The sequence below is a fragment of the Marmota marmota genome, unplaced genomic scaffold, assembly GCF_001458135.2.
Source record: "Marmota marmota marmota unplaced genomic scaffold, marMar, whole genome shotgun sequence".
NCBI classification, from domain to species: Eukaryota; Metazoa; Chordata; class Mammalia; order Rodentia; family Sciuridae; genus Marmota; species Marmota marmota.
In genome coordinates this window covers 8538112-8559577 of record NW_026000019.1, presented here as the reverse complement: position 1 = coordinate 8559577, position 21466 = coordinate 8538112, and the positions used below count along the sequence as shown (strand labels likewise).

Sequence of the window (21466 nt, the reverse complement as noted above, 5' to 3'; positions counted from 1 at the left end):
TGAGAGTTTTTTCAGGGGATTATAGAGATGGCCTTAAGCAACTCAGTAACATTTTTAATGAAACAAAGTATAATCAGACATCAATTTCTGTGACAATTGCGTTCCTGGAAAATACATTAAATATTTAAATCACATGAAAAAATGTTTAGTATATGGTACACATGTTCAAAGCTTAGACAATTACAGCCTTCTCATTTTCCTAACAATCTTGCCATACTATCCCACACATTTCAGTATTGTAAAATCAGCTGAGGGTCTTCCTAGTCAGAATTTTAATATCCTTTTATTGTCATGACAACCGAAGTATCTCATAAAAGAAAACTTCCCAAATGCCACCAAATGAAAGATGGTCTGTCCCAATTGAGACCAAAAATCTAAAGTTACTATCTGGTAATAACTTACTAGGTTTATACGATATGTTATTTTCTATAATTATATCCCCAACACAGCATACTAGTTGGATTAAAGAATGTGTGAATACACAAATGAGTGGAACATAAATTATAATCACCACCTGATTCAGTGGTGGAAAGTCGAACATTCATCTAAGTCTAGCTCCAGTACATTATTAGCTCTTTCATCTTAGGCAATTTATATGACCTCAGTCTCAAATTCTTCATCTGAAAATTGGGCACCGTGACCCTAGGGGAATTGTGAGGTTTAAAAGAAAGCAGTGAATCACGCAATGGTCACTTAGCACATGCTCTAGACATTTCTTTTCCATCCATCCTATTCCCACTCCCTGGGAACACTCAAGAGGAGTTGCATCCTCTTAGGAAAGAGATTATTACTTGTTCCTCTTGATATCTAATTTAAATCTGTTCTATAACAGTATTCTCATTTCCCCTTGCTTCAACTCCACAAGAAAGGACATCATCACATACTGAGTGTTTTCACCCGAAAGATCCACAAAAGGAGAGGGCTCCTTCATGAGGTTCTTCTTTCCACTGGCACAGATTTTTCTTTGGGCGGGGGGTACCAGGGATTGAACTTAAGGGCACTTGACTCTCGACCACTGAGCCACATCTCTAGCCCTATTTTTGTATTTTATTAGAGACAGGGTCTCACTGAGTTGCTTAGAGCCTCCCTAAATTGCTGAGGCTGGCTTTGAACTTGCAATCCTTCTGCCTCTGCGATTACAGGTGTGTGCCACCACGCCCGGCTTGGTGCAGATTACTTTAAGTTGCTTGAAAACAGCAAGCTTTCCTCCTTCCTAAACACAGCAGAGTAGTGATGACTAGAAGACAGCACTTTGCCTGGGCTGTGCATAGCGTACACAGTTATGATAAATAAAAAGAATTTGAGATAAAAGAAAATGAAATGAAATTATTTTGACTGACATGAACAACCTAAACAGAAAATCTGTTTTCAGCAGCCGCTTGCCACCAGTCTCTGCACAGTGATTCATTTAGTTCTTGGTTGGGAAACAAGGCGAGTTTTCCATTCTTGCTTGTTTCCACCTATTGCATTTGTGTCGTGTGTTCGAGTGTTGCCATATTTCCCAGGGGAGACTGTACTGGAAAGGAAATGGGTGCTACTATTCTAATAACCTGGTTAACTTTGCTCTCCTCTTTCATAGGAGATCGCAGTAACCAGTGCCCTTCTGGATTCGCCTTAGACTCAGTTGGACCTTTTTGTGCTGGTAAGTGTAGGAATAAATAAAGCATTTTTAATTTTATAAAATTGTCACTAATAGGTATCATTAATTAGTGGACATCATCTACCATTTTTCTAGGTTTTTAATCATCACAACAGTTCTATAAATGTCCCATTTGACAGATGAAGAAGTTGAGATGTAGAGAATTAGAATCACTTAGCATCAGGTGGCAGACTAGATCTGAATTTAAATTTTTTTTTTTTTTTTTTATAAATCCCATGCTTTGTCAGTTTGACGACAATCAACTGTGTCAGGGTTAGTGAGTGACCAAGTACAGAGAGAGCACTGAACTTCGCCTAGCGACTTGGTTGCCATGGGTGCACGATGGAATGATCCAACATAACATCACCAAACCCTAGAACTGCTAGATGGTGCTACACAGGATTGTGGACCTTTGAATAACCCCTGACTTCATCCTGTCAAGTCCAGTACAAGAGAATCTCAGGAAAGTGAATAGCTATGTAAATGACTTAAGGGCAATGTAATCCAATCTAATGATGAAAGGGTGGTCTTCAGATTGCCCAAATTTCAGCTCTGCCACTAATGACCTCGGGCAATTTACCTAATGTGTTAGGTATTTTCTCACAGCAATGAAAAGTTGCCTAAGAAAATCAATTTAAATGAGTAGAGATTTATTTTTCTTCGCAATTTCAGAAGTTCCCAGCTATTGTTTCTGGGCAAAATATCATGGCTGGGAGGGCATGGAGGAGCATAGCTGTTCTTTACCTCATGGTGACTGGGAAGCACAGAGAGAGAAGAAGGGAGGGGAAGAGACAGAGATGAACCAGGAACAGGGATATCCCCTGCAAGGACAAGTTAGCCCCCACCCCCTTCCTAACGTTTCCACCATCTTCCAATAATGCCACCAAATTGTGAATCCCCCATCAATGGATTAATCCACTGATGAGGGTAGAGTTCTCATGATCCAATCACTTTCCCAAACCCCACCTGTGAACATTGCTGCATTGAGGACAAAGCCTTTTAACACATGAGCCTTTGGGGGACATTCCAGTTCCACAATATAACACTATAACCTGTTTGTCCTTCAGTTTTGTCATGCAAAATGAGAATAGTGTTCTCCTAGAAATGCTCTGAAGAATAAGTGAAAACTGGTAAAAAATAAAAATAAAAATTAGATCATGGTAAATACGTTTTAGGTAACATCACTGTTGTTTGAAAGTAAAATATTCACTATTGGAGATAATTTGGGGACCTCAAATTCATTTTTATACTATAATTCCATTTTGTGGCACTCCAAGCATTCTCTTATGAAATTTGGTTCAGTGCATTGACTTCTACAAGCAACTGTTTTCACTGATTGCTGTCGCTCCTAGCAATTAGAGGTCTGCATGCTGATTGGGTTGTATTTCTTCTTCTTTCAGACGAAGATGAGTGTACAGCAGGGAATCCCTGCTCCCATACCTGCCACAATGCCATGGGAACCTACTACTGCTCTTGCCCCAAAGGCCTCACCATCGCAGCGGATGGAAGAACTTGTCAAGGTATTCAGAGACACACTGAAGTCACGGGCAAGGAATCTTTGCCATAGGAAGAGCATGGTGGACGAGTCCTCTCGTCTCCTACTACCTCTGCCTATAGTTTGGCGATAAACAGAAAGGTCTTCATTGGGTTGAGAAAGAGGGTTTCTGCTGAGGCACTACCTTCCTGAAGGCACGCTAAAGCAGGGGTGCCCAAGTGACTCACTCAGGACCTCAGAAAGGCAAAGGAATATTTTTAAAGCCACCTGATTTATAAGTGACCTTATTGATAAGTTGGATCAATTAGATTTCACACCAGGGTGCTGTGGGCTTGACAGCTATTTACCCTCCTGAAATGACTCAGCCAAAAGATGTCGCCCTTCTTACCCTTTTCTGTTTCTCAAGTGCTATTTGCATTCATTGCTTTCTTGATCCCCATTTCTCAGCCGGTTCTTGGGTCAAGTTTTCTTTAACTCACCTCCATTGAATGAATCCCTCCATTGTAGATATCGATGAGTGTGCTCTGGGTGGACACACCTGCCAAGCTGGTCAGGACTGCGACAACACCATTGGATCCTATCGCTGTGTGGTACACTGTGGAACTGGCTTTCGAAGAACCACTGATGGGCTGAGTTGTCAAGGTATAAAAATGGCTGCTTTTTCTTTATGTTCATGCTAGTAAGAATAGACCCCTGTTTGCATCCTTCAAACTCTGTTAGGAAACTCCAGGGAAGATGATGAAGACTCATCAAGCAGGGGAGTCTCTGGTCCCTCTGGAGAACTTAAACCAGCACCACATTGTACATGTTTTGTAAGTTGAGCTTCTTGATAAGCTCTTATTTAGATGCAGTGTTCCACAGCTATTTTACATGTTTGTAGCTCAGTGGTTTTGAAATAACATCTGCTTGTTACCATGTACAACACAATCTAATAGAATCTTGGTTTGCAAAACTCCATTGTGTAAGACTAAATGCAGAACAGAATATTTATGGAAGTATAGTTTTATATAGACTTTATTTTTTTCATAGAAGTTTTAATTTCAAAGCAAATTTAAGCAGAAAGTACAGGGTTTGTATATGCCTGCTGGCCTCTCTCCCACTATAAGCATCCCACCGACAGTGGTACGTTTCTTGTAATTGAACATACACGAACATATCATCCAGAGCCTGCAGTTTACTTTAGAGTTCACACCTGGTGTCGTACACTCATGTCATTACAAATTTGTGCAAACCCGATATCTACCATTATAGTGTCATACAGAGTAGTTTCACTGCCCTAAAAATCCATTCCCAGCCTCCCTCTAACCCCTGGCAATTACTGATATTTTTATCCTCCCCATAGTTTTACTTTCTCCAGAATGTTACACAAATGTAGCCTTTTCACAAAGGCTTCTGTCACCAAGTAACATCTTTTCTTGGCTTGAAAGCACATTTCTTTCAGCACTGATTAATGTACCATTTTATGAATGGACCATGGTTTATTTATGCATTCACCTCCTGAAGGACATCTTGATTGTGTCATAGTTTGGGGCACTTTATGAATAAAGCTGTTACCAGGATTTTTCACAGAGGCAAAAAAAAAAAAAAAATCCCAAACTGAAAGTCTTATCAATAGTAGAAAGAATAAAGTATGATCCATCTACACCATGAATCATTGTATAGGCATGAGAAACCCCAGGTGTAGAAAAGAGGGTATAACTTTTTTAGAAAAGATCATGTAACTGGAAACAAGCAACTGAAGAAAAGGGGAATGGGTTTCTATATTTAGGTAGAGATATATGCTCGTGGAAGAGAGGTGTTATTCATAACAGATTGTTAATGTTGCTTGCCTTTGGCAGGCAAGGAGGCCAAGCAAGAGGGGAAAAAAAGGAAAAAACTACACTGAGAAATGTTTTAAAAGTATCTGATCATGTTGACACACTTAAGTTAACTCTGTGCCTTTTAAGAGGTTAAATTAAAAGGTCCCAATTAGCAAACATACAAAGTAAGAGACAGTAATCTCAAGTTTTGGAATGTGAAAAGTAGACAGGAAGAGCCTAATTATTCTTTGGAAAGGTTTCAAATCAAACAATAGAGAAGGTACAGGTGTTTGAGATCACATGATCCCAGAGATGGAAGAGATTTGATTGTGTCTATGGGTTTGTGTGAAAGATGAAAAGGAAGGAATGATTGATGGTCCATCTGCAGGAACACTTCTTGAATGGGCATAGTCTCTCTTCCTTTGGGACTTGAGGGGAGGGGAGGAGAGACCGTACAAAGCACAGGCAAGTGCTCAAGAGTTTGGAGATTTCACACCTGCACTCCATGTTTCACTAAGAGCCAGGTGGTTTCGGGAAGAATTTCGCAATGACGGCAGAGAAGGAAGGATGTTGCTGTGATCAGTCCAACACAGGTGATAAAGATCTGTGTTAGACTAAAAGCATCAAGAATGGGGAACAAAGTCAACTGCAAGAGACCTCATTGCTTGTTTTCCCTGGCTTCTCACCAGTCTGTCAGCAGCATTGCAGGCTAAAGCTTCCAAGGAATGGAAGCCATATGGTAAAATACATAAGGTGGAGAATTGTTTCATTAACATTGATCTGTATCGCTAGTAAATATCCACCTTTAAGGAGTGTCAACGAGAGATCCCCTCTCCAGCAGTTGATTGTATCAGTTATTTAGCAGAGCATTCCACAGCATATGTATTAGATTCATTTTAGAGAAGACTTTAAAATGTTAAACATTTGGGATAATTAACTCAGGTTTCCTAACAGCATGAATATTTTGTTTTGTTTAACAGATATTAATGAATGTCAAGAATCCAGTCCCTGTCACCAGCGCTGTTACAATGTCATAGGAAGTTTCCACTGTGGATGTGACTCTGGGTATCAGCTCAAAGGCAGAAAATGCTTGGGTAAGAAAAGGGCTTTGAATTCAAAGCAATGACAGCTCTGTAAAGTCTTAATTCTGATCTGAATGCTTATGTTATATCTAGGCACTGATTCACAAGTAAGATACCAAGCATGCAATCCATGCAAAAAAAAAAAAAAAGTGAAGTCAAATGCCCTTTTACATGTATAATTTCCTAATTACGTAACCATTTTTTAACATTTCCCCTACTGAGTTTTACAAAAAAAAGTATAACATGTACATAAACATATGTAAATGAATATTATATATATAAATTTTATTTTTCCAGGTAGAGAAAGTAGTTGGTATGGCTACCAGCTCTGTGAAGCAATACTTTGTCTTTATTATTGTCATTCTGTTTTACAATGTGTTACATACTTTGTTGGATTTAAGCACTTTAAGCTTACACAGTGACTATGCAAAGGACAATTGTGTGTGTTCATAATATCCTTAGAACCCAAAGAAATGGTTTCTCTGGAAACATGGCAGAAATAATTTTCTCAATCTGTGTTGCCTTTGTTCTTGCATCAAGATGTGAACGAGTGCAGACAGAATATATGCAGACCAGATCAGCATTGTAAGAACACTCGAGGTAGCTACAAATGCATTGACCTTTGTCCAAATGGAATGACCAAGGCGGAAAATGGAACCTGCATTGGTGAGTATCTGGATATTTTGGTGACCAAAATCCGTAAGAACAGTAATTCAAATAAGAGATCCATTTTAAAAACTACTGAGGAAAGTCGATTCAAGCTAATAAAGTCTTTTTTCAGTAACTTCTCACTTCTAGATTGATTGAGGTCCCGATGTCATGGCTACGCCAGGAAATGCAGACTAATGACCATTTTGCGCTCCTTTCAATTATACATTTGGTTAATACAGTTTAATGTCTCCATGAATTTATATTATCTCTCATTTCTAATATGAAATTTAGCATACATATTTAGAACTTCATAGTAGGGTTAAGAAAAAATTACATTTATAGAGATTTATTAAAACTTCAAAATATAATTTATTGTTTGGTCATTGATTTGACATTTAAGAATATTTAGTTGTAAAATAATTACATTTTGCCTGAAGTTTATTCTGTGTGTCTAATCAGTATTGGACTACTGAGTTAGCAGATGTCAAATCAATGACAAGAAAATAAATTATATTTTCCCTAAGTTTGCTCTTTGTATTCCTCTTCTATACCAGCCTACCCAAGTTAGTAGAGGTAGAAACTACAGGATTTATAAAAATAAACTGTCTATGGGGTTAAATTGACCTACTCCCTCCACCAAAAAGGGGGAAAACATACACAATTTAAGACAACATAAAAGATAAAAATAAAGGGCATACAAATGCCCAAAAAGAGTGACAGTCTCTAATAGGAATAACCAGAAAACCTGTACAAGGGGAACTATCTGGACATAAGGATAGACCATTAAAGTGCTAGACATGTTAAAATGTTCAAGACAGCTATCTGTCCTTGCACAAGTCTTACAATCAGAGAAATTTCAAGTTTCTTAGAAAAACTACTATTTTTACAATATTAATGAATATTTCAGAATGGATTCTTAAAGTTAAAATATGTCTTAGTTTTGGTTCAGAACAATGATAGTAGCAGAGAACTCAGTATCATGTATAGTTACATGCTGCTGTACTTAATTTTAGAAATAATGACCCTTTAAGTGTGTCCAAGATAATTAGGAATGAGATGAGCTGAAAAGTCAGAAATCTATTTAAGAAGCTATAGCAAAAATCTAGCTCAGTGAGAATGGAAGTCTGGATATTTATGGTTTTGATGGAAGGAAATGGAATTACCCCACCTTGGCAACTGAAAGAATAATTAAAAATGAGTCTGATACTAGAGCCCTGATGACTAGGAAAACAGGAGTGTTGCTATCATAAATAAGGAAGTAAGGTTAAGACCCAGGGGGCATGCTGTATATACTGATAAGACATAGAAATGAAGATGTCCAGCTAGCATCTGGAGATGTGGTAACATGGAAGTGATGTAGTACTGTTGCCAGAAATCTGCACAAATGCTTATCACTAGTATAAATAAAATGGTCAGAGGAGGAGCAAGTATAGAAAAGGAGCAAAAGAAAAAACAAAGGTGAGAATAAAACTCCTTCCCTACCAGAGATCAGGGCCAGGTAATAACAGGCAGAGCCAGGACTTAAACCCAGAGTCATATGTTGATATGGTCTTAACCTCGTGGTAAGATACAACTTTGAGCAATTCTACAAAATGTTAACTTTAAATATAATGAAGCTGGATTTTGAGAGAGGAAATGTTATTACTTTTTATTGCCTCCATGTTTGTAGACATTGATGAATGTAAAGATGGGACCCATCAATGCAGATATAACCAAATATGTGAGAATACGAGAGGCAGCTACCGATGTGTGTGCCCAAGAGGTTATCGATTGCAAGGAGTTGGAAGACCTTGTATGGGTAAGTTAATGGAAACTCTTATTGATTAATAAAGCTACTGATACAGTGACCTAGCCTTCCCAACTGCTTAGGATCACTCTGTCCTCACATGCTCTCTGGTTAGACCAACTTATATACCATCTAGGTATAAGTAGTTCATGAAATAATTTGGATACTTCTTCAGAGACTTCGTAGTGAGTTCAATTTATGTTGACATTTCAGTGATTATAATTCACTTAGGGTGAATATATTAACACCACACATGTCAAAGTGAGGTTCTGATATAATTGCTAAGACAATCTAATTATCAGGAGTATTTCATTATTTCTCTATATACATTACATAAATGGATGCATTTTGAGCATCATGCAGTATGAAAGTTTAGGTATGAAGGAAAATTTTAAATTTAATGCACAATTTAAGTTGGTAGATAAAATAATAATTACCAAACATGTAGTATTTACTAGGTGCCCTTCCTTGTGCTAAAAATATCTTATTCAATTTTCCCAACTCAAATATAAAGTAAGGAGATAATAGAAAGTATCTCTAAGACATGTTTGTAATCAAGAAATTGATCTACCAAATTGTATTATTCCATAAAATATGTAAGTGCAATAAAAAACATTTGTAGGCTTTTAAACACTAGCTTCCAGATTTGTACTATTTAGTTGCTGTGCCAGGTATGGTGTCACACTCCTGTAATTTCAGATACTTGGGTGTCAGAGGAAGGAGAATCACAAGTTCAAGGCCAACCTCAGCAACTTAGTGAGGTCCTGTTTCAAATTGAAAAGGGCTGGGGATGTGGCTCAATGGTTAAGTGCCCCTGGGTTCAATCCCTAGTACCAAAAAAAAAGTTATGGACTTGATCAGTTTATGTCTTAGTAAGAAGTAATTCTGTCTTCATTTCCTTCCTTTTCATCTTTTGGATAAAATGTGCTTGGCTTGATTATTACTTTAAAAATATTATTTCAAAAATTATAGGAAGTGTAAATGTCTATAGTTGTGCTAATATTCCTGCATCTGAAACTTGTAATTATATGGAAAATTGGGGGTACTAGTGATCAATATCATGACTGTAAACTGGGGATGTGATTTCATTGTTCCCTTCACCAAAAGAATCAAGATCTATATTAGCATTTAAACTCAGATTTCTCTGCATTCAAGACCACATTTTCGTATATGATACTTTTTGTTTCTACTGTTTGTGGCTTTGATTTGACACATTGTGTCAAGCTCATTCCTTGGTTATTTCAACAAATCATTATTGAGCACCTCATTCGTGCTGGGTGACGTTCTAGGTTGTGAGATAACATTAAGCAGGGTAAACCAGGTTTACCTTCCATGGGGAGAAAGAAGAATCACAAAGTAAATATGTAATGCAACTTCAGATTGTGATAAGCACCCCAAGGATAAATAAAACAGGGCAAGGGGAAAGAGTGACTTGGGTTAGGTTGTGAACAGGATCCTAGCAGCCTGTGTGAGAGACCAAATGAAATGAAGGGGCAGGCAGCAGGTAGAGGTCTATCTGAGCATGCTTATTCTAGACAGAGGGGTCAGCAGGGCAATGTCCCTCAGATGCTGTTGGAACTAGTTAGGCAGAGGGTATAAAGGCCCCAATCCAGAGCTTAAATTTCTTCCAAATATACAATGGGAAAACAGAGTCTTGAGCAGGCGAGTAACATGATGCAATTTATATTTGGAAAAGATCGCCTGTCTGCTCTGTGGAGAGCAAAGGTTTTAATGAACAGTTACTAAAAGGACTCAGTAGCAAATCTTTTATTTCATGAAAACTGTATTATGTGGGGATTCCACACCCTTTTGCATCTTTGTTCCCAGAGGAAGCTATACAAATTTTCAACAATGTAGCATGAGCCTACCTCATTGAACTCAGAAAGCTGAGTCTAGTGTTTCTAAGACTCAAAGTGACAACGTGATTCTTGCCATTGCATGTAAATGTGTATACCATATTGGCCCAAACTGATGCCACATCAGAGTTGTTTTTTTCAGTCCAGGACACAAGGCTGAAAATAGTCCATAGGTCTGGAAGTAGAAAGAGGATGGATTCACAGAACTAGCATCAGGTTTTCTGAGCCACCTGCTCCAACACGAGTGTTTACATAAAACTTGTACAACTAAAGCAATGCTCAGAGACAGTCTTTCTCTACATTCATAAGAAGTGATTACAGCCTTCTCAAAAGCCCACAGTAGTTGAGATGTGCCAGCATTCCTGGCTTTGGAGGGTAACAATGTCTTCAGTTTGTTTCACAGACTGATTCTTTATTCCTGTGTCTTGTGTAATTTTTTTTCTCTTTTCTATGTATCATGCACATGAGCAGACATTAATGAATGTGAGCAAGTGCCTAAACCTTGTGCACATCAGTGCTCCAACACCCCTGGCAGCTTCAAGTGTTCCTGTCCCCCAGGACAACATTTATTAGGGGACGGGAAATCTTGCGCTGGATTGGAGAGGCTGCCACACTATGGCAGTCAGTACAGTAGCTCTAGCCTCGCACGGTTCTCCCCTGTGAGAAACAACTATCAACCTCAACAGCATTACAGACAGTACTCCCATCTCTACAGCTCCTACTCAGAGTATAGAAACAGCAGGACATCTCTCTCCAGGACTAGAAGGACTATTAGGAAACCTTGCCCTGAAGGCTCTGAGGCAAGCCATGACACATGTGTAGGTAAATGTCAGCCATATTGCATTTCTTTTTGGTGGGCTCACTTCCTGACCAACGTCTAAGAATGTGTACAGCACCTGTCACTAGTTGGGGGTGTTGAACTACATCTAATCTCAACTCTGGGATGACTCAGATTTTGGAGACATTTACTCTGAAACTTAAAACTTTCATCAAATAAATGATGTATTTTCATGTGTACTTCTAATAGTTTATTGTGGTAGTTTTTCTCTTTGATCACCCCTGAAAGTGTTACTAAATTTAATGCTATATGGAAATAAATGTCAGTGTATTCAGAATGTGATTTTTTAAAAATAAGGTATATGTATGTAGTGTCACATAATGAGATTACGGCTGCATTTAATTGATGTAGAAGCAGTGGGTTAAAAGTGACAGTTTTAGCTACTCAGTCAATTGTTCTGTATGGCAACCAATATCCCATTGACTGTTGGTCACATGACCCCCTAGATTATTTTGTATGTTTGTATGTCACTGAAAAGATAATGTAAACCAGGACAAAATTAAGTTGTTCCCAGTGCTGTAAAATATGTGCATTCGATAGCTTTATTTAAACTCACAAGTCTAAACACTTCATTTTTGCAAACAAATGAAGATTAATTTCCAACTTAAGAACTGAGGCTTTGCTTTCAGTTAAACGAATGACAGATGGTAATGTTTCCAACTTAACTTAATTTTCTTTGAGTATCCACAGTTTACATGTGGATAAGCACCAAAGGGAAATTAGCAAAGAGAAATCAGCCCCAATATTTGTTAAATAGGAAAAGAAAGCAAGGAGGAAAGAAAGAAATTCTGTTGAAATCCAAAACTCATTATGCCAGTCTCATTTTCGTACAGTTTTTAGGTGTTCTACACTTTTCTTATTCTCTAAAATAAATATTTAACAGAATATTAGTAAACATTTAAGGATTTCTCTTCCTCCTAATTTCAAATTTAGGTGGTTTTTGTTTGTTTTCCACTTATTTTCTTTCCCCTTCTCTAATCCCTGTTCTTGCATCATTATCTCTTCAGACATGCTTCTCATAAAACCTCTACTCAGTTGGACCCTCCATCCCTCTGAATACTCAAACTTTATCTTTTGTTCTTTAGGTTCACATTTTTCCAGAGCTTTTCTGTCTAGATATCATGATGTTTCTAAGACTTATTCTAATGGAATTCTAACTTGTGATTAAGTTCCTAGAGCTGAGGGCAGCACCATTTATGCTTCAAACACTAATGTATTTATTAATAATACTCTGCATTTTGTCCAACTTGGCCAAATAATAACACAAAATTGCTAAGTATGTGGACTCCAAACCATTCTGGTTATTGGCCATTTTTCTTACTACAGTCTTAACCCAACTGTTCATAAGTTAAATTTCTTCACTATTCTTTCACTGACAGAATTAACATCTGGCATTTTGTGTTCTGGCTTGGTGTGGTGGCCCATGCCTGTAATCCTAGCAGCTTGGGAGGCAGGAGGATCTTGAGTTCAAAGCCAGCCTCATCAAAGACAAAGCATCTCAGACCCTGTCTCTAAATAAAATACAAAAAGTAGGGCTGGGGACATAGCTCAGTGGTCAAGTGTCCTTGAGTTCATCCCCAGTACCGCCCCCACACTCACACTAGTAGTCATTCTCGCTGAAGGGTTTTCATAGCATATTACCATCTCAGCCTTAGCTTCAGACAGACTCTTGTTTTCTGTTCTACCCTCACTCTCCTAAGAGTCTTTGTTTATGCTAAGATAGATTAACTAAACCACACACATCCTACACCATCTAGCTGATTTCTTCTAATATATCTGGAAGGTGCACGTCATTAAAGTTTCTCCGAGTTCTTTCTTTCATAACTAACTGCAATTTCATCATTGTTGAGTCTTATGTTTTCCACCACATGATGGCATATCAGAATTATCTCCCTTAGGCAGCCCTCCACTGTTCAAGGCAGCTACTGTTTCAGAGTGAGGATCAGTCTTTAAGAATCTAAAAGCTGGGTATGGTGGTGCATGCCTATAATCCAGTGGCTCAGGAGGCTGAAGTAAGAGGATCACAAGTTCAAAGCCAGCCTCAGCAATTAGCAAGGTCCTAAGCAACTTAGACTGTTTCTAAATAAAATATTAAAAAGGGCTAGAGATGTGCCTCAATGGTAAGTGCCCCTGGGTTTGATCCCCAGTACAAAAAAAAAAAGCATCTAGTAAGCTTTCACAACTAGTCAAATTGCTGGATATTTAAATTTATTTGGGGGCAATGACCAAGTTTGGAAATTTCTTAAAATATGGTATTTTATATCATTGGGACTAATAAAGAAATTTTCAGACAGCTCTGTAATTGTGTAACAAGAGCCACTTACAATAAACACCAAATGCCTTTAATTAACTATCTGGGATAGACAAGTTACCAAAGATTCACATTAACACTATGGAATCTTGTTAGAGTTAGGCTGAAATTTAGCTTTGGAAGGAATCAATTTCAAGCTTAGAAGCAATCTAATGTTTATTCTTCCTTTTAAGTGCAGATATCATGCTTGGGAACCCTTCCTGTGTTGAGAGTTTTTATATTAACCACTTGGAGTTCAACATATTTTAAATTTTTCTTGCAATTTTAGGTTAAAGCAAATTTTAAAGGGAAAAAGTAATAAAAGCTCACACAAGTTATGAAATGAATGCTTTGATAACTAAAATGGTGTGAAAACATTGACAAATGTTTGATGAATATTTATCATTAACAGAATTTAAATAATTGTGGTTGTGTTTTCAGCATGTGTAAAATACGGAGGTGAACAGATCCTTTTTCTATGAATCATCTCCCACTCTTCACTTTGACTTTAGTTCTACCCTACAGCACACCTGTTACCATTTCATGACATGTTTTCTCAGCCCTCTGCTGGTTAGTGCATATTCAAGGACTATGAGAAAATTGAAATAATAGTCAAAGCAAAATATAGTCAGGACAAGAAATCTTAGACATCCCTTATACTGAAAGCAAATCTCAATTACTTTTGCATTATCATCTATTCTCACTCTCCTTTCTATTGTGCTTATGAATTGCTTTTCTTCATACGAACCATCTAGCAAATTAGGAGGTAGGGTAGGTGGTCTTGGCAAAGGATCCAGCTGAGATCTTGAGATGTTAAATGGCCTCCTGAAGGTAGACTGACTACACATGCCTAGTTGCCACCTGTGCTTGACAATTTTATAAAAAGTTTGATGAATAGTTCACAAAAGTAAAAACATTCCCATTTGATTATATCTGTACATGGGAAAACTATGCATTGGTGTTAGTTGGAGGTCATACAGAGAGAAAGAGCTACAAATTAAAATAAAACCTAGTAAACTCCATTTTCCATTTAATCTCAAGACAAATTATCTTTTAGGTAAATTCTACCATGCTGTGAAGAGTTTAGTTCTTTAGTGGTTTAGGAACATATATAAATCTGTCACCTCTCTCATTTCAGTCTAACTTATTTAACCAATAAAAAACTGACCAGTTTGGGGCTTCAGCTTATATATGCTTGTAAACAAAATATAGAGATTTTCATATTTTAAAATACAGTGTATATTGTATGGCATGTTTTTATAAAACGCATATTGATGTAAAACAGCTCTGAGCATTTTTAAACACAGAAGTATAAAATCACCAAGAAATTTTTCTCTCGTATGCCACCAACTTATTTATCAAGGGCTGTCATAGCTTGTGCTTCCGTTTGACCTGTTATGCACTCTGCTTTCTTTCTGAACAGATATTGATGAATGTCAGAACAGAGACACCTGCCAGCATGTGTGTAAAAATACCATTGGAAGCTATCAGTGTATCTGCCCACCTGGTTACCAGCTCATGCTCAATGGAAAGACATGCCAAGGTAAGGAAATGCTGGGGTGCTCACTGCTGCAACTTCACATAAAACCAGCATAGCAGGATGCGAGAAGTATTGTGAATAATTCTCCTACTCAATTCTCCTTCCCCATGCCCGTGCGTCAGACTTATGTTTCAACACTGCTTCTGCAAGTGGGAGAAGCAGTTAAGGGAAATAGTTGTGAATTATTTTTGGTATGGTTTTACTTGAAGGAGCAAGAATGCTGAAGCCAGTTCACATTTTATATTTTTAAAACCTTTTTCCATAGTTAGCTACAATGGAAGGGGAAAATGAGATGAGTACCTCATGTATTTACTGAAGTGTAGGGCATGACTTTAATAAGCGAAAAAAAAATAGACTTATTTTTAGAGCAATCAGTGAGCAATGGATTAAATAACCCATTTAATGATGGGTACAAATGATGTGGGACAGTTATGTGCTGGTACTGCAAATGCAAAAGGTTTAAATTTAAGTGAATAGATCTTGAAGATCTTAACAGTGTAATTTAAGACAGTAATCGAAGTACTAGCTTACAGGTTCTATAACAGAATTGGGAACAAAGTGATTTTTTTTTCTATTACCAATCTCTGCAATTCCCTTTTTACACAAAAATGTTCAAGAACTGTACTATGGTGTATATTATATTACAACAGATATTTGATTAAAAAGGAGTTATCTTGCTTCAGATCTTAAATGATTTAATCTCTAAGAAACTTCCTCGATTTTGTGAAAAGTGAATATTATGTAGGTCTTAATATGAATTTTATTTCTGTCATGTACAAACTATTCCTTTGTGAAGAATAACAGGTGAAATCTTCAGAAGAGTACTTTATCACTAGCAAGCAAATTGGGACTATTTGGTATTAACAAAAAAAAGTTTCTAGAAATGCTCATGGAACTCATGGTCCTGGAACTATGACCAGGGTGAGAAATGGCTTCACTTAGTTACCATGAGCAGCTCCCATCCCAGCCTACCCTCTTACACTCTGACAGTCCCCAGTTAAGATTGTGGGATTGACAGGGAACCCGAATTCAATGATAACCTTTGCTCCCACTCATCAGTCACTAAGTATTACTAAGTAAAATATTCTGTATGAGGTCGACTCTGAGATATAAAGTACTAGAATAACATATTTATATTACAGGGTGGTGTTTGTCCAGAGCAACTGTTACTTCATTTGAGTCAATAGTATAGATACATCAAGGCAATCATTTGTACTCATTGTACAGATAAATAGTATTAATTCTCAGAGTGATTATGTGATCCTCAGGATCCTAAAACAAATTCACTACACTTCCTATATGTGCACCAGACACTTGGGAAAGAAATGGGGCAAATACTGTTGGATATTTGAAATAACCAAACCAACTGCAAATCTTCTTAGCCACATTAGAAGAGTTCGATCATAACACATTCAAAAGAGTTTTCCTCTTTTCTAAATTTGGCCTTTTTTTTTTTTTTTTAAGTTGCCCTTGTCACTCATTGACTTAAGAGTTTTTCAGTTTTTGTTTATGCTATGGAGTGAAAAATACTGTGAACAAATCAGAAACAGGTGTCAGTTGAAATGTTTGCAATTTAAATGGGTTACATATTTTTGTGGAATTAAAAAATATGAGAGAAAACAATGATACCTTTTGAAGAAGCCTTTAAAGAATTACATGGGAGGGGGTAGTTAGAAAATGAAGCATTTGTGAAGAACAAAAGACAGCTTTTAATTCAGACAGGATTTTTTAAAAGCTTTTTTATACTAGTGATAGAACTGTCAATAAGAAAAGGGAAATTAATTCGTGTCAAAAGTGGAAATCACCATACTGTAAAATGAAAGCAAAATACACAAAGCTTAACCAATTAAGATTTGCCTAAGAAGTGGTGAAGAGAAACTAAAAGATACTTATGCTAATTTTATGCACCACTAATCTAATTCTAAAAATTTAGAAACATTATTGGCCTTGCATTTGAAGCGAGTTCTCATCTGTCCTTGTTTTATAAAAACTAATCCATAATATTTACCAAAAATGTGAATTACTTCGTACTGTTCTGACATTTTAAGTATTTTCATCTGAAATTATTTTTTGAAAGTATCCAGAAACACTTGGTTAAATGCATTCATATCTTCCAAATCTATCAGTGTGAAATTTTTCAGCCCATTTTGGGATTTGTTTCTGATAGCCATAATAATTATAAGCCCATAGTTTAATTTCTATAATATTCTTTAAATATTTAATAAAAACTAAACATCACTACACTGTTAAAAGTATGATTTGTTTAACTTTCTTCTGTTTTTGTTTTATTGGTGCATTATAATTATATAATAACAGGAGTCATTATTACATAGTCATACAGTACCTCCCTCCTTTCTTGTGTTTTTTGTTTGTTTTTAAGAACAGTGAGGAGCGTGATTGGGGGCTAAATGAGGCTAATTAGAAAAACTGAGGGGAAGTTTTTTTGTTTTTTTTTGTACTGGGGATTGAACCCGGGGCGCTTTACTACTGAGCCACATCCTCAGCCTTTTTCATTTTGTATTTGGAGACAGGGTCTCACTAAGTTGAGCCAGCTGAGGCTGGCATTGAACCTGCGATCCTCCAGCTTCCCCAGGCTGCTGAGATTACAGGTGTGTACCAGCATGCCTGGCTAAGTCCAAAGTCAAAGTCAGATGGCTGTATATAGGCACTTGTAAGGAGCATTGCACCTCCTTAAGTGATTGAATAAACCTAGATCCTGTGTGCAGGAGGGAAAAAGTACAATGAAATAAACCCAAATCAGTTCTCCCAAGAGGTGCATCCTGACTACACTTCTATCATGAAATAGGTGCTGGCCAATGGGTACCTGTTTCTTTAAGTTCTGTTTTAATTGTCCTTAATTCTAGTGTTTTAATTGTTTCTCCTTAACATCTCTGTGCAGAAAAAACAAACAAAATAAAGATCATTTTGTTTGCATATTTCCCCCATGTTACTGTTACAGTAGGATGAGCCTCCTCTGCCACCAGGTGAGGATAGACTGCACAGACTCGGGTGAACTGTGCTCCTTTTAGTCAAATTTGAATAGCTTGGGGGTCATTCATTTCATCCTGGACCTTTTATTCTTTATTGTGTCTCTTTCCTCAAGATCTGTACAGTCTCCCCAGAATTTACAACTTCTTTTATTTCTACTATCCTACTTCCCACTTAACAATTTGAGCTTACAAAACAGATGAGAAAGTTCCCTCACATTTTAAAGAGGTTCTTTACTTTGCAAAAGCATCCACAAGTGTGCTTTAGATTTTTTAGCTTGTTTGTAGTGCATTTAAAATATTATTTGCTTTACAAAACTCAAGTGTACTCTATTTTTCAAATATAAAAGACACCAGAGAGCTCTTAATAGCCCCCTTCTCCTTTTATAGCTCTTATTTTTTTAAGTGTTTTTCAGAAATCTACACCAGGGAACATGATTACCATTTCATGGTTGAAACTTAGGCCACCATATTGCAGATATCCACAATGGCAGCTCATTGGGCCACCTCTTCCCCCCCCCGCCCCGTTGCTGATGCTGTTTTCCTTTGCTCTGCCTAGATGTGGATGAGTGTCTGGAACAGAATGTGCAGTGTGGGCCCAATCGCATGTGCTTCAACATGAGAGGAAGCTACCAGTGCATCGACACTCCCTGCCCACCTAACTACCAGCGGCATCCTATTTCAGGGTATGTCTTGCCCTCTCATCCCAAACAAGCTTCTGAAAAATCCGTCATCTCTCTCCAGTCTGCACCCTGTCTGTGCCCATGTTAACTCATAGACTTTCCACAAACTCAAGGGGGTTGTGGGGTGACACTGTGTTCCTTCTTCAGTGAATGGGCAAGAAATGAGCTCAGTGGTCACTGCAACCTATGCCATCACTTCTGGCTGCCAAGGTTTCCCAGAGCACTGTCCCCAGCACAAAAACACTGTGTAACCAACATCTAGAACTCTACCTCTGCAGAGAGCATCTTAGGGGTGATAGAGCCTGCCTTTCTTGGAAATGTCCATTTGTGAAGCCTCAGGACTCTTAAGTGCTCTCAGCGTATAGAGCACTCCAAGCAGTACCTTGTCTGTGGTTAGGATGACTCGCGGGGCAATGGGAGATGGAGATGAGCGAGGATGAGTCAGTAGTCTGCCCATGCTTGTTGTCTTGCTGACACGTCCTGCTGTCTCACTCAGTCTTTGCTGGGTTCTAAATAAACTGTTCTTCTATGTTCTCCCTCCTCTTTTGGAAATGTTATGCCCAGACTAGGTACCAAGGTAACAGGATGCTTGAAAACAGTGATAATGTTCATTCTGGATCGCGCCTACTATGAAGAGGTTCTTAAAGCCAAATACTCATTGGGGCTCACACTCGGTTTGACTCTTGGTCATGCCTACCAAGTTACTGGACCGTGGTTAAGTGTGGTTTGCTCAGAATCCACCAAAAAAAAAAAACATTTGTAATTGGTCTCATGGGAATAGGAAAGGAAAGGAGAAAATTAGAATTATGGACTTATGAAATGTCTAGAAATACTATGAATACTATGACTAAGGAATCCATATCTTCTTCAATGGTCCTCTGCTTTTTTTTTCCCCTCCCCCTCTCGATTTCTGGCAACAATTTGAAAGTCATCATGACTTAAAAAGCAGTCAGTGTGGGCTCTGGAAAAAGAATATATGGTTTAATCTAAAATAATATGAAAGATAATTACAAAGGAAGTTCTCCCCCGGGGCCAGGATTTTTAGAAAAATAAGCCAAATATCAGTGTATCCTATTTCAGCTTTCAAACAGTGTTAGGATAGATGTTATAATTTTAAAAATAGCTTATATTCCTCCTTTTAAGAAGTATTTGTTTCCAATATGTACAGATGCTTTTGTTTTCAAAACTGACTTTTCATTTCAAAGAAAAGTACACTTGGAACTGGGGATCTCAGCAGTAGAGCATCCATGAGGCCCTGGTTCAATCGCCAACGAGCCCCACCAGATGCTCTCTGCAGAGGTAGAGTTCTAGACGTTGGTTACATGGTGTTTTTATGCTGGGGACAGTGCTCTGGGAAACCTTGGCAGCCAAAAGTGATGGCATAGATTGCAGTGGCCCTATGCAACTCACGGTATTTGTGCTTACTTCAAGAGCTCCAACGTTTCTTGCTTTTAATGGAGCAGAGAGATGGGTACTTGACTCTAGACCATAATCTCTTAGCCATCTGGCATGACTTAGTAACACAGAGCATGGGGTGAGCCTTACTGCTGTTCCAGTCTTACTGGCTTCTGCATTTAATGCCTAAATGTTGTCATAGTCGCCTGGATCATGCTCTCTCCTGCCTCCAAACCAGATAACTTTGTATATTCCACGTTTGTTGTCCTTAGGTTCTGCCTCAAGAACTGTCCACCCAATGATTTGGAATGTGCCTTGAGCCCATATGCCTTGGAGTATAAACTTGTCTCCCTCCCATTTGGAATAGCTGCCAATCAAGATTTAATCCGGCTGGTTGCATACACGCAGGATGGAGTGATGCATCCCAGGACAACTTTCCTCATGGTGGATGAGGAACAGACAGTTCCCTTTGCCTTAAGGGATGAAAACCTGAAGGGGGTGGTGTATACCACGCGGCCACTTCGAGAGCCAGAGACCTACCGCATGAGGGTTCGAGCTTTATCCTACAGTGCCAATGGGACCATTGAATATCAGACCACATTCATCGTTTATATAGCTGTCTCTGCCTATCCATACTAAGAAGCTCTGCAGAACCTCTTCACACAGTTAAACCACATTTTAATCATTACAGTCAACGTCCTCTCCAACAGTTGCAAACTTGGCAACTTGAAAATGGTGCTCTCCTGTTTCGTGTGCCTTCCTTGATACTGCTGAAGTATTTTTATGCTCCCACCATGGTCATATATTTTAGTAAGGTCTAGAGGAGTCCCTTATTATTTTCTTTATTTATTACACTGGAGCAGTTACTTCCCAAAGATGATTCTGAATATCTAACAGGACATAGCAGTGATGTTTATGAAACAAAAACAACTAAATTCAAAGTTAAGTCAATTGAGCATGTGACTATTTTCAGAATAAACTAGTTGCTCTGTGTTTTGATAAAAGATTATGAAATGAAAAAAATTTTTTTCAAGTACTGATACTTTATAATAGGACAACTATTTTCATTTAAGGCAGGAGAGGGGAATACCACATTTTGCAAATATAGTACCACTACCAGAGAGTTTAACTCCAAATGGTGCTTACCTTGACAGAACATCCAAAATAAGGATATCATTTTTATTGATTTGTGAAATCATCTGAACAACTTATGGTAATAGAAAAATTTACTTTGCTCTAACATTTTGATCCAATCCGCTGGGGACAAAGTTCCATGCCATTGACAATCTTTCAGTTAGCTACCATAACTTTTACAATTTTGTGGGTTTTTTTATTTTTCTGTCAAGGAAAACAATTTTTAAAAATGCCAATAAGACAGGTTTTTTTTTTTTTAGTCTTGTATGTTCAAATTAACACATTAAACGT

General features: G+C 37.8%; 1 protein-coding gene across 6 annotated transcripts in view; it reads left to right on the top strand.

The window, feature by feature from the left end:
- Hmcn1 (hemicentin 1) overlaps positions 1-21056 on the top strand; it is a 381331-nt gene extending 360275 nt beyond the window's left edge. For 5 of the 6 annotated variants that reach the window (XM_048809830.1, XM_048809832.1, XM_048809834.1 and 2 more), the window contains 10 exons: positions 1580-1642; positions 3040-3159; positions 3642-3776; positions 5914-6027; positions 6556-6681; positions 8336-8464; positions 10780-11130; positions 14860-14979; positions 18523-18649; positions 20314-21056. In XM_048809830.1, coding sequence (XP_048665787.1) covers positions 1580-1642; positions 3040-3159; positions 3642-3776; positions 5914-6027; positions 6556-6681; positions 8336-8464; positions 10780-11130; positions 14860-14979; positions 18523-18649; positions 20314-20680 — 1652 coding nt within the window. In that variant the 3' untranslated portion in view covers positions 20681-21056. The remainder of the gene's footprint in view (positions 1-1579; positions 1643-3039; positions 3160-3641; positions 3777-5913; positions 6028-6555; positions 6682-8335; positions 8465-10779; positions 11131-14859; positions 14980-18522; positions 18650-20313) is intronic. The other variant, XM_048809831.1, reaches the window with a different exon arrangement.
- The last annotated feature ends 410 nt before the right edge of the window (positions 21057-21466 follow it).